At 53.2% G+C, this 17,452-nt stretch overlaps 1 protein-coding gene across 20 annotated transcripts in view; it reads right to left on the reverse strand.

The window, feature by feature from the left end:
• The window catches only part of SGIP1 (SH3GL interacting endocytic adaptor 1), a 64,491-nt gene extending 47,265 nt beyond the window's left edge, over positions 1-17,226 (reverse strand). For 6 of the 20 annotated variants that reach the window (XM_037404006.1, XM_037404004.1, XM_037404013.1 and 3 more), the window contains exon 1: positions 12,115-12,441. In XM_037404006.1, coding sequence (XP_037259903.1) covers positions 12,115-12,124 — 10 coding nt within the window. In that variant the 5' untranslated portion in view covers positions 12,125-12,441. Of the gene's footprint in view, positions 1-12,114; positions 12,445-12,534; positions 12,790-17,164 lie in introns of those variants that run through there. The other 14 variants (XM_037404015.1, XM_037404017.1, XM_037404008.1 and 11 more) reach the window with 6 other exon arrangements.
• Positions 17,227-17,452: the final 226 nt, after the last annotated feature.

Here is a 17,452-nt window from a genome sequence, read left to right on the forward strand (position 1 = left end):
CACGGACCACTGGCAAGCAGCCGTCGGGCAGCAATGGCATGCTGCCTCCACTGCTACCTGCTTGCTTTCCCAGTTTAACGCTGTATCTCAGCTACCACAGTACACTGAGTTTTAGTAAAAATTCACTTTTTAGCCAGCAGCTCTCACTATCCTGAGATACCCCAATCTCACGCCAGTCTCCAGGCAAGGCTACAGGCTTCCCCAGGCTCCTGGTATCACAAGTAGCTCTGCATTTGCCCCACGTGGTCACCCCCTATTCTCCCCCTTGTCAAGGGTGTTTATTTCTGGCATTAGCCTCCCACCTCTGCGCACAGCGACTGAACGCACAGGGGGTCCTTTTACCAAACATCTGTCTTCCCAGACAATAAATCACCCTTCTCATCCCCTTGAGGAAATAATTGTAAACCACCTCTCTATTTCAAGCTGACTTGAAATAGAGACTGACTGAAAAAAGCTGACCCCCGCCCCCCCCCCCCCCCCCCCCTCAACTCTCAAGGTTTCCTTTCCCCAGCAGGAAAAACTTGCACCGTTTTACGTTTTCTGGCAACACGCCCCGCAGCTCCCTGCCCCCAGCCAGCGCTGCTGCTTGCTGCTCTCCCCCAGGGCCACCCTGCCCCACCAGCCAAGGGCCAGGATCCTTCACAGCACAGGACCATCCTCCCAGAAAAACACAATGAAGATACTCCTACCAATTTAACAAAAACAACAAAAAGCATTTGCTAAAAAAAAAAAAAAAACCCCAAAAAACCAAAAAAAAAACCGACCCAAAAAAACCCACCACACACCCAAAACTTCCCAACATGTAATCTGTCCTGAGCCCAGACTGGAGTATTTTGCTCCAAATCAGCTACCACCACCGCACGTTCACGCGTGGCTGAAGCCCCAAGGGAGGCGCTGTGGCAGGGGCTCCTAGTACCCCGGTATGGCAGGGTTCCTCTCGGTGGGACCTGGGACGAAACCAGCCCCCTCCGCTCTGGGAAGGGGTCACCCCCGGACCCTGGGAGGTGAGCCCAAGGGACAGCTGTGCTTCCCAGCTGGGACAAAAATCCCCAGCGTGACAGATACTGACCTGTGCACAAGCCTTGGGTTCAACTGGGATGGTTTGCCTCAAACCGGAGGGGTTCGATTATCGTTCTGACTGGTATTTGGTGCTCCCCAGGGTAAGGGCGAGACTCGGAACCCTCCCCGCACAAGCAAAGCCTACATGTTAACCAGTCAGGAAATCTATTTTTCTGAAAATTTGCTGGGAACCCCCTGCAGAAAGGCCGGAGGAGTCACCTGCAGGAGCTTACTTGCCTTGCTACATGCGAGGAGCCATCAACACAGACAGCCGATGCCCCCCCGAAGGCACGCGGTGCTCTGTGCACACCAGCTCTGCCCCGCCACCGCGCAATCTCACTGCACTTAATATTTCATCTCAGTAAACCGGTAAATTCCAGTGCAAACCGTCACCAAACCACTACATTTAGCTTTGCCGTGTGGCAGGGGGTAACAAAGCCACGGTCGATAACGAGCTAGCCAGGCATTAAAGGTCCTTACGTTACCCAATTGGGCTCCCAAAGTACAGAAAAAAAAAAAATTCATTATCTGGTTAGCAAAGTCCCACAGACACTTATCAAACTTCCACATGCTTGCAACAGCTTCTCCCTGTTAGAAGATTTTAAAAAAAAAGAGGAAAAAAGGTGGTGGCCTCAGTACCACTCCTATCACTGTCTGCCAGAGCATGACAGTGTCAGTGCCTTGCCTGTGCCTTTTGGGAAAGGAGACGCTGGAAAACAAAAGCGAGGAACAACAGTTGTGGGCTTGGCTTGGGTTTGGTTTTTGGGTGTTTTTTTGTTTTTTGTTTTGATTTTTAAACAAAGATAAATGCTGAGAGGTTTGTTCCTCATCAGAAATGACAGTTGGAAGCCACTGAAGGACTAACAGTGTTTGAGAGCCTGGAACAAGATCGCAAGTAAGTCTCAATAAAATAAAATGTCACAAGTCGCTGCTCTGGGATCATTTTCTCCTACATAGGAGCAGTGGCTCCTGGCTCGGGGTCCCAGGCTGTGGAGCCAGGTGCGTACAGCTGATCTCAGATGTGGTACACGCCACCTTTCACTGGGGGCCAGCGATGATGCTCTCAGTCTCCACAGAGGAGATCAGTCCTGTGCTAACAGCAAGCCCCACCACAAGCAGGGACCTGACACCGCGGAGCAGAGAGATGGCATCACACCTGGGCTTGGTCCTGCTCGGCTTCTGCACCTGACCCCAGCACCCAGTGGCCCCCGGACCAGTACACGGCACACGGGGAGCGATGTGGGCAGCCGAATGACTGCGAGAGGGGGAGGTGGGCACCTCCAGGAGCTGCAGCTGCTGGGCACAGCACCAGAACCCTGGGGAATGGCTGTGCTGGCGTCCGAGCACCTACTCCAGGAACGGAAACATGGTGGTGAAGGGATCTCCACCCCAGCAGACAGTGGGAAGACAAGATCTCATGGCTGATCCAGAAACACAGTCACGTTTTCAACCAGGAGGGTAATTAAGCAACTCTTTAACTGGTTGCAGCGAACTCCACCTAAGGAGTTTTTGAATTAACGTGCAACACCTCTCTAAAAAACCCACATCTTATTCCAGCTTCCAGATGTGAAGAAGCAATTAGGGAAAGTCCTGTGGCCACCACCGGGTTGGTGGTTGCCGACACCCACATCCTGCTCACCCCGGAGCGGCGAGTATCCATCTCCACACACCTAGAGGGGTTTGGGCCCCCAGGACCTCCACGTCTTCCCCCTTCCTTTTGGTCTGCACCTTTTTCCCTTTGCAAGGCACCCCAGTACCCACGGCAGCAGTGGGAGCCAGGGGTTCAAAGGGCTGGGGAGCGGCGCAGCCCTGAGCCCCAGCCCTGGCTTCGCCTGCTCTCAGCATGGCGAGAGGGCTCATGCCGGATTATTTAAACACCACTGGAGAGAAAACCTGTGCCTGGGCGTTACTGGCCCCCATGCTGCGCAGGCACAGCTCAGCCCAAACAACTTCTGTGCCTGCAGCACAGGGACAAGACTCCAGCCGTCACCCGCAGCCCCAGCATTCGGGAACACACCCTGAGCCAAGGAGATACAGTTCTGTTCCACAGAAACACAGGCCTGGGCTCTCCCCACAGCAAGACCCAGTGCAAAAATGGGCATCGCTGCAGCTGGGTGCGGGTGGAACCTCAGCATACAGATGTGAGCGGACCCGTGCCCAACCCCCTCCCTGCAGGGCTGTCCAGCTCAGAGCCTTGCCCAACTCCAAAGCAGAGCCTGAGGAGCAGGCCAGCAGCTGGAGGTGTCCTTAAAATAAAGGGCAGCATCAGCAGGATGCATCACAACACACAGGACATCAATGAATTTTTCTTCTGCAATGGAGCCGAGCACATAAGCACTATTTAACATCAGAAGGATGCAAATCGCTACTTATAGGTTACTCACCAGCCTCAGTAAAGCACCTGCAGGGATCGCTCCTCGCCTGGCTTTCCACAGAGATTAGATTTTTTTAATATCAACTTTCAGAGACCCTGGGCGTGTGGGTGTGTGGCAACCAGGGGACATGGGACACAAACATCTCCACCAATATTGTCAGTAAGTTACATCTGGGTACATTTGTGGCTTTCATTCACAGCTGGTACACACACAAAAATGCCAGATGCATTTCTAAAGGTTGCTGTGCTATTTCAGAAGTTGTCCAGGACAGGCTCTCCCTCCCAAATGACACTCAAGATTTTTATTTTTAGGGGGTTTTAGGTTTTTGGTGTGTCAGGGAAGTGTTGCCAAGCAGCTGCCAGAGGGCACTGGGTGGTCTGCAGGGCAGCTCCCTGCACACAGCACATCCAGGGGAAACTCACCCACGTTATACCCCCTGTGATGGTGTTCCCTCCACCCCCTGCACACATACAGGAAAAAAACAAAACAAAACAAAAAAACAACCCACTGCAAACCTCTCCTTTGCCTTGGAAGGCTTTGCCATTATGTCTGCTCCATGGCTGGAGCCATGGCCATCCCACAGCCCTGTTTCAAAGGGCATCTCCCCAAACCCCACGGCCTGCACACACCACAGGCTCCCAGCAACTACTTTGACAATTTCCTACGAAAAGCACACCAAGTGGGCAGTCGTGCTGTTTATGCAGAATGTAAGGACTTAATAAAACCCACCAAAATCCTTGCCTGGGCACAATGCTAAGAAACCGCCTTCCACACAGCCCATGACTTCTCCATGATGGCCACCCCGCTGCAGCGGACATCTGTGTGACCCTCCACGAACGCCCACTCCCCGTTTCCCAGGTGGAGAAGAGGACACCCAGGCTGGGTTTGCCACCTGCGTGAGGGCAGGAGTTGCTTCCCCGGGAACAAGGTACAACACCGGGCAAGCTGCCAGGAAAAAGCATCACTTGCTCTTGAATTTGGTCATCCAAAAAAAAAAAAAATTGCAATATTCACATTTGCATATGATAAAGCTTTACACCCAAAATAAAGCATGACCAGACACTTTTTTCCAGTTCCTCTCTCCATCTTGTTCCTCCCACGGTCTGCTGTCAAACCAATACCTCGATTTTAAAGCAGTGATTAACTGTGACAATAAGTGTAACTAAAAATAAGGGCAGGAGACCTGACCCAAAGAAACGCTTCATTTCCAGGCACGTTTAACACAAACCGACGGAGCTTCTTCTGCCCATCTGTTACTCCACAGAGGAGCTGTGCGGCGTGAAGGGGCTTGAGGTCCCCAGGTGAAATGAGCCAGGTAAACAAGCAGCATAAATGACCTTATTATTAACTTAGACAGCACAAATGGCATTATTATTAGCAACTTAGACAGCATAAATGGCATTATTATTACTGACCTATACAGGTTTCTTTTGCATCTTCTGCACTAACGCAAAAACCAGGCCAAATCCCTGCAAAACTAATAAACCATATTAAAAATCAAGTCTGACATTTGGAAGGGCTTTTTAAGAGGAACCTAAAAGCACCCTAGATGAGCTCATCAGGCACATGCAGCAACACCACCAGCTCCAAGCAAACCCCACCAGTGAAGAGGTGGCTACAGGACAGCTTCCAGCAGCACTGCACTTATTAATTTATCTGCTGACAGCAAAATACTTGGGGAAGATTATTTTTAATCATGCTGCTCCCAGCAATAATGAATAATAATAATAAAAAAGTGCCTCTCCAGAAGAACAGAGAGCTGGCTTTGCATCCATCCACTGACCACCCCAAGCCTGGTCCCGGCAAAGGGGGCGTCAGTTCTTCAGGGAAGATTTTGATACAGTTATTTGGTTGTGGGGGTTTTGTTTTGCGTGGGTTTTGGGGTTGGGTTTATTTTTTGGTTGGTTGGTTAGTTGTTTTTTTTGGTTTGGTTTTTTTTAGAACAGTCTCATAATACCCAAGTTTATTTTTATTTTCAGCTGATGTAAAAGCTTCTTGTTAAAAAAAAAAAACTCATCCAGGCTGATGTTTTAGTCATGAGCTTGTTCTTGAAGCTGATGCTGCCTGTAACAGGAGCTGGGCAGGGGATACAGCCCGTCTCACCTGCACCCACGGGCGATAGGCACGATTCTCAGCGGCATTTTAAGAGAAGCACAAACCAACCAAACGTCCACTCACACACATATTTAAAAACCTGACACCCATTTATTATTAATTGGCTCTAATAACAAGGTGCATCTTTAATTATTTCTATAGATCCAACTCTAGAAAACCAATATATTTGTGGGGCCGTATGAAATCCTGTCGGCACCCGGGCACAGCTGCAGCTGGGTGGTGAGGGCAGGCTCTGCCTGCAGCATCACCAGGCTCAACCCATCCCAAACATCCCTGCAAGATTATTTCCACACATCCTACACACGATGACATTAATCTCAAGTTGATGTTTCAAATTCCTTGCAACACGTAGGTGGAGAATTTCAAGAGATTATTCCCCCCCCCCGCCCTCAATAACTCTCTCTCTCAAAACCCCCCCACCTAATCACCACACAAAAGTGTCATAATTTAAATTCAAAGAAAGATGTGCCAAAGACAGGGGTGCTCTTCCAAGGCTGGGATGGGTAAGGAACAGCCTCCAGATAATACGGGATGCAAAGTAGGATTCCTCCAGTCTTGGTACCTCACTTTTTCAAACCATTGTCAGCACTGACCCAGTGCAAATAAGGGCCTGGTAGAGGATTTCCCCTTCCCACCTCTGCAGCGAAGCCCACCGGAGTGCAGGGGAGGAGGGGGGTGTTGTAGGACAGGGCAGGAGCTCCATGCTCCCCGGCCGTGAAATCCCAGCTGGTGGCTCCCAGGAAAGCACTCACCTCCTGGGCAGCCGTGCTGGCACCAGTGACTGCCTGGGCACCAGCTAGAAAATCAAAAACACCAAAACCTAAACTGAAAATTCAAATGAAACATTCTCTGAGGCTGCAAGTGCAAAAAAACCAGTAGCTATAACCACCACAAGCCTTACTCCTCTCTCATTCACACAAATAAAGCAAAATAAAACCAACCAACACTTCAAATGCCCCCAGAAACATCAGCCTGCAACTGAACTGCTACGAAAAGCAAATAGCTGAGGCTACTGAATGGCTGGCAAGGCAAACAGGGCTGCACTGTGCGCTGCTGCACTGCGCGTGAATAACCCGCCCGCGAACCAGCACGTGCCGTGGCAGCCAGGTGTTTGCTTTTTCCCTACTGAACCTGTAGAACTCACATATATTGCCTTAAAGTTTAAGAAAGCAGCTATATTGAGGCAGCAGGGAAGAGGGGAACGGTACCACACGGAGCTTTGCTCGCAGCCCAGGCAGGGAGACAGCCAGCATCGCACCCCAGTGACTTCAAGGGCAGGTGGATCTGTAGCTGAAGTCTTAACTACAGCAAGTTTTGGGCATCCAAAGAGTTTACGGTCACTGGTTTGGGGAGGTCTGCTTTCCCCTACTTTCCACTTTTCCCTCTGTGTTGCCCCTCTCAGATCCCGGCTGTGGGTTAGGATCCCTGGCACAAGAACTGGGTAAATCGCATCAATACCACCCACAGCTCCACAGCCTCAGCACCAGCTTTTAGGGAGGGTATTTCCACACCCAGCCATGGTTTTCCACCTTTAACTGCTTAAGACCTGTGACAGATGCTCAAGAAGCACAGATGCCCGATTTAACCTGTAATCTTTTCCTAAAGTGTCTGTACAATGTGAATAAGGTCAATGAATCACGCAGAAAGCTTCTGCCTCAGCAGAGAAGCCCAAATTGCTGCGCTTGGGCACCAGTTCGCAGCACCCATGGGCACGTGTTAAACTGGGGCTCCCTCCATGGAGGCATTTTGCAGACACACACCACATATGGTTGCTGAGTTTTGCTGTATTTTCTGTCCTTTCTACCCCAAAACCAAACCCTGTTTGGGTTTTGCTCCAGCCACTACATCCCATGGATCACTTTGGTTTTGCTGCCTTGCCTGTGTTTTGTTTAACCCCCCCTGCCGCCGCCTCAGCCAGCACGTGTTTCCACCAGATGGGTTTTAACCGGCAAGCACCACCAGCCCCAATCCAAAGCATTTCCCAGATTCCCGGGGTTTGGGGGGGGGGGGGCTTTCTCCTTGGTGGTTGTTGGTCTTGAGCTAGAGCCGCTTATCCCTCCTCTTCCTTAGCGCAGGGAGATGCTGCCCGTGGGCTAGAGCTAAAGAAACCCAGGCCAGCTCAGTGGGAAGGGTTGGAGCGCCCGTAAAAAGGGATTAGTCGTCTTTTCCACCCCCTGCCATAGACTGGAGGTTGCTGCTGCAGCCTGTTCAGCTGAACAAATTCAATCCAGGTGGACAGGGACATTCTTCAGGTGCAGCTTCACTGGCCCAGCTCCAGCCTGGGGTGCACAGTGCTGAAGCACCCCACTGCAGTGCAGGAGCACCCCACTGTCCCCCCCAGGCGGCTCTGGGCTGGGCACACTGACCACATCCCCGCCTTTGAACACACAAACCGAAGAGCTAAAGAGCTCCATGCTGCTTCTCTTGCAAATGCTTTGCTTCCCAACTCCCCATTTTCACGTGCATCATCCTCAGTAGCTCAGCACCTCAGCCTTCCCATGCAGGGCAGGACCAGCCCACCCCCTCCACCCCCCACCCCCCCCCCCCCAAAAAAAAAAAAAAAGGCTTTATGCATGTCTCCTAATTGGAGAAGCGGCAAAATATCCCCAGCCCTGTGGCCACCCTGGGCTATGAGGGGAGCTGAGCTGCTGGCTCAGGCACAGCATCACTCCTGTGCTATGCAGGGCAGACAGAAGGGTCAATCAATCTTTTCTTGTATTCATGAAAAAAATTGGTTTCCTCCCCAGTGCCAGGTCTGCCAGGCAGCAGGTCTGAAAATAATCCCCCTTGCATCCCAGAGGACGCAGCTGGAGGTGCTCCTGCAAGCCAAAGCCCTGAGACTCTTTGCAAGACAGAGTTCAGTGCTGGGTTCCAGCTCAAAAAATGGATCCTAATTTAGTGTTACAGCCCTCACATATTTTCTGGGATGGTTTTGCCATCCGTGCCTGAATTTATGTTAATCACCTCAAACCTGCTGTTGGCTTTCTGAAATAAAACACAATTGTTTCTACCAGGTCATTCCCTTGCCAAGTCACACAGCCAGCACTAAGCCCATTGAAATACACCATTTACTGAAACCCAACTGAATTAATTGAAACAGAGACCACCTAAAATATAACAAAGCCAATTTTCTTGCCTAATCAAGGAAAAGGCTTTTTTATGTGCCATTAGCTGCCTCTGGCCCTAGTACCACCTGCTCAGCACGATGAAAACATCAGGCCTGGAGACAACCATCGCTAAAAGATGATGCAAGAAAGTTTCTGCCATTTTGGATGTGACCAGTCATCTCTGGAAGCTCCCAGAATGGCCAAGGCCCCCAGAAACAAGCATAAAATAGCCTGGGGAGGAGAGTCACAGAGAAATTTCCATTCTGAGAAAGCTTCTCCCCATCAAATGTCTGGTTTGGGCTCTGAAGAAATGCAGGTACCACCTCCTGCAGGAGAAACGACCTTCTCCAATGTAACCATGGCTGCTCCCATCAGCCGCAGGGCTGCCCAACCTTCCCGAACATGGCAGGGCTGCTGGCTTGAGTGATGTGCTGCAGCAGTGATTTCAAAACTTAATTAAGCCACATAAAATACCATCAGTACATTGGAGACGCAACAGATGGATTAAAAACAGAGATAAACTTGGATCTTGTGCACGGATGTTTACCTTCACGACGCATCCAGAGCATTTCTGAGCACTGATGAGTTATTTTGCAGCCAAAGGGAACATCTAAACGCCCTGACACCGATGGCCCCATGGGCAGAGACCCTGCCGTGCGTGGTGGCACCTCTCCGGCAGCACCCTGGAACACAGACCCAGTGCCGACACACCACAGTTTTGCTGCAGGTTGTTTTTGCCAACTCAAAGGTGGGGGAAGGAGTGGGGTGTTATTCCCCATCCCCAACACCTTCTTCCCACCTGCTAGAGCCAGGCCAAGCACAGCAAGCCCATCCCCACCATGGGTGGCAACAGCAGCGCTGGGCAAGCGGCACCACGCAGGGCACTGTCCACTTGTGGTGGCTGGAACACCCCGTGGCACACGTTCACTTCTCCTCCCAGCAAGGACTGCTTCTTGAGACAGCATCCATGCTTTCATTTTTTTAGACGTCATCGTGACTTTTCACTGTGTGCTTAAAAACACGTGTTTTTTTCCCCATCCACCAGGAGAATGAGAAAATATTCCATACAGGACGCAGAACAAACTAGTACAAGTCACACAACCTGCATCATTGCCAAGGAGCCAAATTCTCTTGTTTCCAAAGAAGAGAATCCAAAACCATCAGCTGGACCCGGTCCACCCCACCAGCCGTGGGTGATGCTGGGTGGCCCCATGTTCTGCGCCCCAGGGGTGCTGGGGCTGCCCTGGGGCACTGGCATGTGCCAGGTGGGCACAGCCCAGCTCCAGCCCCAGCTTCCAGCACAGCATCCAACAGTTTGGTGAGACAAGTGATTTAAATAACTCTAATAATAAAAACCCTTTAACATGGTGACTGCAGGGAACTGTAGGAATTTTATGAACATTTAAAAACTTTCAGACCTAATTAAGCTAAACATTCAAAAGCATTATTATATTAAAACAAAGCATCTCTGCAAGGTGTCAGTGTTTCAGTAGGATATTGGTCACAAAAGTTTCACTCTTCCACAAATAAAGCCAGTTTCCAACTTTTTAAAAATTGATCAAAAGCAGTAATTAATTCTTCTAATTTTCTCACTTCCGTTTTAACACGCATTAGCTAGCTGGGGATCAACGTGTGAGGCATTTCAATAAGTCACAGAAAACAGGGAAACTTTTTATGGCTAGTATTTCAAAATATTTTTTTTTTGTTGTTTTACATGCAAGACCAGTTCATGAAAGGTGATTCCACCTCTGTCACCCTCCGGTGTGGGGCAGGACCCCCGGCCAGCACCCCCCTGCCCTATCCACAGCAGCACGCCACGGGCAGTTCACTACCAAGGCAAAAATCCTCAAGGAAAACAAACAAATCCCAAACAAAAATCCCCATCAAACCAACCAACCAAGAAAACCAACCACAAACCAACCAACCAAAAAAAAAAAAACCCCTCCAGCCACCTTCCCCCCCGCCCCCCCAGCCTCAAAAGTAGCTAAATAAACCAAGAATGACAGCAGGCCAACACCAATTTATCTACATTAATTCCTCCATTAGGCACTTCTGGAAGAAGCTGTGGTTAATGAGACCCTCCCCGAAACGCCCTGTTCTTGCACCGGCTGTGTGCCGGCTGCCCAGCGCGTCACGTATGCCAGAGCGGTGCCATGGGGTCCATGTCATGGTCTAAAATTCACTGGGATTAATTTTATCAGTATCAGAGAAGACATCGAAGGCATTTTCTCATATCACAGGACAATAACGCTCATTTTCTTAACACCATTCCAGCACGCTCACAGCCGGCTGTCGCAGCAACCGGATTTCCAAGGTGAGGCAAATGCCATAAGTCAACCCAAGAAGCCGGGGTGCCATGCAGCCCGGGGCCCCCCTAGGTTAGCGTGGCGCCACGGGGTGCAGGGGCACGCCAGGAGGCACCCATTTTCTGCCTGTCATCTTGGGAAGGCCGGGTGGCCGCCGGGCTGGCATGCTGGCAGCGCTGCGAGCACAGCGCTGGATGCGGCTTCACACAGCCCTTGCCGAGATGGGCCCTCCTGCCTCGGCCAACGGGCCGTGAAAAAAAAAAAATTGATCTTGTTGGCCCTGAAGCATCTATTCTGCTAGAAAATTTAAAAATTAAGGTCTTGCTTTCCCTGCACCTTCCTCCAGAAGGCATTAAAAAAAAAAAAGGCACTTTACATATGGCTGAGACAAACGACATCGGTTAAAATTTCTTTAATGCCCAGGGGCTTTTCCCACGCACAATCAGACAGTCTCACAACGCTCCCGAAGGATCTCATGCCTGAAGCCCATATTTCATTCTCATTTCCTTTTTTATTCCAATAAGCCTGAATACAACATCCCCCCCTTTCCCCACAGCCTGCACCTTCGCACCAGGGACACTACATGGCAAAAATTATTTTCAATATCCTTGTTTCCTCCTAAAAAGCTGCTCGGCCACACTGTGAAACCACTGAATCCCATCCATCACCCACAGGCTTTACAGCCCCCGGTCTGTGCACACAGATAACTCTTAAATCCATCCTCCAGGCATCACGTCGGGCTGGGGGAGCGCCTTTCCGAGCAGAGGGTAAGATAATGCCTCAAGGACCCAAGCGCCGCGCAGCCTAGCCCAGCCGGGCTCCCTGCGCCTGCCCCGGTAGCTGGCGGAACCGGTGGCTCTGCCAGCGGCACGGGCGCCTGCACAGCCCCAACTGCCTGCACAGGGCTGGGGCTGGAATTGCAAATAATCTGATGAGCTTGATATTATATCACCATCCACCAGCTTGCCAGCAGTGGGCAGGGTGCTTCAGTTTGATTGGGATTAGGGGGGAGGGGAGGATTTTATTTTTTATTATTATTATTTTATTTTTTTAAAAAGGAAAAAGGATTCCCACACACAGGTTCAGTGATTCTTCCACCATTGCTTTTAAAACTCTAGCGATCCCAAAAGACATGCTCAGATCATCACCTACCTTCCATCATGGTGGCAGAATTGCATTCCTCAATTTCCAAGGAGCCTGAAAAAACACAGGAGAATACGATCCCAGTTACCAGATACTTAACGTAAGCCCTTCAATCAAATGCCTCCGATCCCCGGCTCGTTTAGCTGCCAGAATAACAAGGAGGGAAAAAAAAAAAAAAAAAAGTGCCGAGGCTAAGGGCAGGCCATGGATGCTGCTGTGCCTGTATCACCTCCAGGATCACCGGAGGATGCTGAGAGAAAGGGAGGACGAGCCGAGCTCGGCTCCGGCGCAGCCGGTCCCTCCCGCCCCACACCTCCTCACATGCGCGCTCGCTCCCGACACACCCCCCCGGGAACACACCAACCTATTTCCCATTTTATCCCCCCCCCCCTCCCCACTTTCACCAAAATGCATAACCCTTCTTCGTACCTCGTGACGCACTTCCCCTCCCTGTAATCCTATTGCAGCGGCTGGGGGAGCCAGATTAATGACCAGGCGCTGTCAGATTAGGAGCGTGCGAGGGGACCGGCTGGGAACGGGGGGAGAAAAAATAAATGCAGCGGGGTGGGCGGCGGGCGCGAGCTCCGGCACGCTGGGCGAGCAGCAGGCTGCGACTGGGGCGCGCATCCGCGGGTGCCGGGGCCTCCTCGCCTCTCCCGCAGCCATTCGAGAGAGAAATCCATCAGGCTGACGTCACATCACCAGCAATTAGCCCCGAAAGGATGATGCGGGAGAAATTTCTCCCCGACTGCCTTCCGAGAGCGCCTGGGAATTAATTCCACATGAAGAACAGCCGAAGCATCGCCGGAGCGGGGAACAAAAGAGGCTGGGGAGAGAGTGGGGGGGCTGCAAGAGCCACCCTCAGCCTCCGCCTGGGACACCCCCCACCACCATCCAAGGACCCCTGCATCTACCATCACCATGGCCAGCAGCAGCTGGTACTACTGTTGCTCTACAAGATGCCACCTGAGCCTGTCCCAGCAAAGTGCCACATCCCCCCTTTTCTCTCTGCCAGCCCCCGCAGCACAGAGCCTTGCCACGCACCAGCCAGCCCCCCCCGATGGATGTGCAAACCTCACCAGCCTGAGCTCACCATTTCTCAGAGCTGCTACGAGGGCAGAGGGAGCGTGGCTGGAGGGCACTGGCAATGCCAGCGCTGGAGTAACCCAGGACGCTGCTAGGATCACCCCATAAATACACAAGATACAAAACCGGTTCTGGCAAAACCAGCTTTAAACCACCTCCCAAAGTCTGGTTATATGATTTTCTTTTGCTGGCAGGGAAGATGCATTCAAGCCCCTTACACACATAGTGAAGTAGCCCCCGCGCACAGCCGCGAGCAGGGATGCGCTCACCCAAAACAGCATCCATCGCTTCGCGGGACAGCGGGGACAGCCCCAGCCCGGGGCGAGGGGACCCAGGCATGTGGGACCATCCCTGCGGCCACCACCGCAGCTCAGCGCCCAGCAAGGACGGGGATTACGGCCACCAGCACCACCCTGCATGCACAGAGGAGCTGCCTCCCCACCTCCGCTCTGGTGGGGCACAACCAGCCTGCCCCAGCACCTCGTATGTGTGGCAGGGGCTTAACTTCTACCTCTCACCCTGCGTCACCATCGTTAAGACCATCTCAGTCACCAGGTACATTTCTCAAGACTTCACCTTGCTCACAAGCAGGGAGAGCAATACCTGCATTGTTTTTCCTGTTAAAAAAAAAATATATATCCCATTTTCCCCCATTAAAAAAAAAATATATATATCCCATTTCCCCTCCGTTAAAAAATCCAAAAGCCAAGCACCTCCAAGAATTTAGATGCACCAATGGGGAAATGAGCTCCAACACCACAACCAAGTCTCCGGCACCAAGTGTCCCCAGGACCAAAGTGTCCCCAACTACAGCCCCCACCCATGCCAGCCGGCCAGAGCCCCACCGCCCGCCCGGGATTATTTAGCAGATGGCTGGTTTAATCCCTGCAAGGAGCCCCTACGACCTGCCTCAGCTGCCAGCACTTTCAGCACAGGCAGCGGGCTTGCGGGGAAGGGTGCCCAGCGCCTGCTGGAAATCCGTCTGTAATCCCAGGGCGAGCGCAACATGCCAAACACTGCGCCGCTCTGCCCCAAGCCACACCGAGGACCCAGGCTGGCACACATGGCAGGATGCCCAGGTGATGCACACACACCTGCTGTGCCCAAATCCCTCTGGGACACACCGGAATAACACTTCTGCTCCGAAATCCAGACAGCAGGACACGGCGCCACCGGAGCCAGGCGGCTCCACTTCCAGCCGGGAAAGAGCTGGCAACCCACCTCCCGCTGCTCCTCGGCAGGGCTTGCAGGCCTTGAACCAGCGAGAAGAGCTGTAGTCTCCCCTGCAAACCCCCTCCCCAAGCTGGGTGAAGGGCAAATAAATTATTTTCACCAAATTCCCCCGGGTTCCAGCAGGCTCCACGTGGTGCTGGCACGCACCGTACGCGCGGGAAACTCACGGGTTGGGGCTAAGCATGGCGCAGCTCCAGCCTCGCTTGGCTCTGCGGGGCGTCTCGGCCTTATGAAATAATCCCTGCCATGTGGCAAGACCGAAACTCGTCTTCCTGAGGGCAAAATGAACCCCATGCTAACACCACCACAGAGCTGCTCCCTGCTCTTCCCAGAGCTGGGAGGCACAGGGAGAGCCGGCTCACTGCGAGAGCACACCCGTCTCCCTGGAGAGGGCAGCGTGCCGATGAGCCCTTCTCGTTTCAAGGTAAAATTCCTATTTATGGATTCCCAAACAATTTCCAACCACTTTAGTGGACACATGGACATTTCTCAGCAAAAGTGCTGGAAAACTCAGGCAGCTCCTGAAGGATATGCATTTAGGCAGCTGCAAGCAAACATCAACAGACAAAATAAAAATAATAATAATAAAAAAAAGGCAGAAAATTAATCACCAGAGTGCATTACTCATATCTGAGCAGTCATGCTTTAGGTACATGTGACAGGCACCGTGGGAGCGGAGGAGCCCAGCTCGTCCCCTGGCTGGCCGGGGACACAGTGCCCCAGGGCGGGTGCAGAGCGCGGGGCGCAGCATGGATGTGGATGAGGATTTGCTAAATAAAACTCCAATCCGCCAGCCTCGTCCCGCGTGGGAGCTGGCCCTGGCAAATCCCCCGGCATTAACGGGCAGCCGGTGGATTGTTTACATCTCTGCGTTCGTGGCTCCGCAACCCTTTCGCTAAACCAAAACTAAACCTTTACTGAAAATAAGTTTGTCCTTTATCTGCTCCTGGTGGAAATGCCATGGGTGACACCAGACTCCCTGGCAGTCTCACCACCGATGGCTCCTGGCGCTGCACAGCGCTGGGGAATTCTCCCCCATCCCCTGCAGAACAGACTTTCCAAAGTTCAACCGTTTGCCTCTTCCCTTATAAAACTCACATCTTCCCTGCAGGGTGCCAGAGGTTGGTGTGTGTTTGCTGGAGGTTAGAAGTCCTGGGACGCAGGAGCGTCACAACAAACGTGGACATGCATGCATTGCTCTAGGACAGCTAAAGACAAACCCAAACCCTTGCAGAGGCTGCCGCTCGGACTCTGATAAAGTGCCATATTGACAAGATTCCTTGTTCAAAAGGCTTCTCCCTACCAGGAAAGGGGGCTGGGAGATGCAGGGTCCCACCAGGACCACCATGCCCAAGCCTCCAGGGAGCTCAGGTGGGCGCAGAGGCAGATCAGCCAGATCCGGAGCACCAAATGCCCCTGCATGGTCCTAGAAACGTGGCCACCTGCAAATCTGTGCCGAAAGAGACTGCACCCACGATTCTACCGCGCCCCACCACCCTGCATCATGTTGTGTGTGGCCAGAGCATTGCACGTGCATCTGCAGTCCCCCGGCAGGACCAGGGCTGGGCCAGCACCGGGAACCCATGGGAACCGGCCCTGCCAGCCCCCGGGTGGTCCCCATCCCTCCCTGCCCCCCTCGGCGAGCTCACTGCCACCACCCCGGCCGGGAGCACCGGGGACCGCAGGCTGGCAGGGCTGCGGGGAGGAGAGGAGCAGCACCCACCCACATCCCCCAGGCACCGGCCCCCTTCGGGATGCAGCTGCTCCTCACTCCACAATAAAGCCCGTTACCTTCTGCTCTATTAGGTTTTTGCTCTATTCATCCCCTGTTTTCCCCACACACAAGGAGACGCCGAGCCCCTTCCATCTCAGCGTGCTGCTCCGAGGAGAGGGACAAGGGACACAGGAGCGAACCCTCACCCATGGGACACATGCTTGGAGAGGGCAGAGAGCCGCACGGGGTCCCCCACAGCGCTGGGGAAAACGAGCTTATTGTGTGTTTAAAGGGAGACTCGGCGTGCCAGGCTGTCCTCGGGGTACAAGGGGAGCAAGGCTTCCATGGAAGCTCACCGGTGAGCAGCAGCACAGGCTGCGCCCATGCCCCCCCGCCTGCCGCTTGTCCCCACCGGCACACAGGGAAATGGCCCTGGGGGACACGCGACCACAGCCAGCCCTCAAGAAGCACCCTGCAAAATACCCCACGCCCTGCTAAGCGCCCCCCAAAGCACCCGGTCCAGGCTGAGCACCACCACAGCAGCATCCCACTGAACCTCGAACCATCCCCAGCGAAGCAACCCCCCCAACCACAGCCACGGCACAAGTCACAGCAGGGCTGGAAACAGGGAGGTGCTCCCTGAAACCAAACGTGGCAACTTGTGGGACCGACCACCTCCATCACCAGGCACAAGCAGGGCATGGGGGGCAGCACCCCCCCAACCCCAGCCAGCAGCCCTGCTCAGTGCCCCCCCGAACTCACACTGTGCCGAGCAGGGTGCCCCAGTGGCACAGGGGTGCTGGCAGAGCTGAGGCGCAGCGGGCACACTCACAGAGCGATTTGACACTGCCAGAGCCAACTCTGCCTTGTTTAATAACTATGGTGTAAGCAGAGGTAATTAGGCTATGCCCCGGGGTGTAAGAGCGGGCCGGGAACACCCCCCCCCACTGGGGCCCAGCCCCCATCGCTGCCCCTCACACCGCCCTCGGAGATGCCCATTCACCAGCACCAGCCACCAAAACCCACCTCTGCCAAGCCAGGAGAGCCAGCCTGTCCACCTTCCTCTGCTTCCTCTTCCTCCCAGCAACCCGGCCCCCACCCACAGCCCTGCTAATCAAGGGCTTATCAGGCTAATCAGCTGCCCCAGCACCTCAGCACCACACCCGGCAGGGATGAGGCGCAGCTGGGGGCTGCCCTGGGGATGCTCCAGCCACCTGCCCAGGCGGGGTGGGGACAGGGCCTGGGTGCCCCCCCACCCCCACTGCCCTGTCCAGAAACGAGACGGCCGAGGGAATATTATTAATGCCGCCTTTT

The sequence above is a fragment of the Falco rusticolus genome, chromosome 11 (genome assembly GCF_015220075.1).
Source record: "Falco rusticolus isolate bFalRus1 chromosome 11, bFalRus1.pri, whole genome shotgun sequence".
Classification (NCBI taxonomy): domain Eukaryota; kingdom Metazoa; phylum Chordata; class Aves; order Falconiformes; family Falconidae; genus Falco; species Falco rusticolus.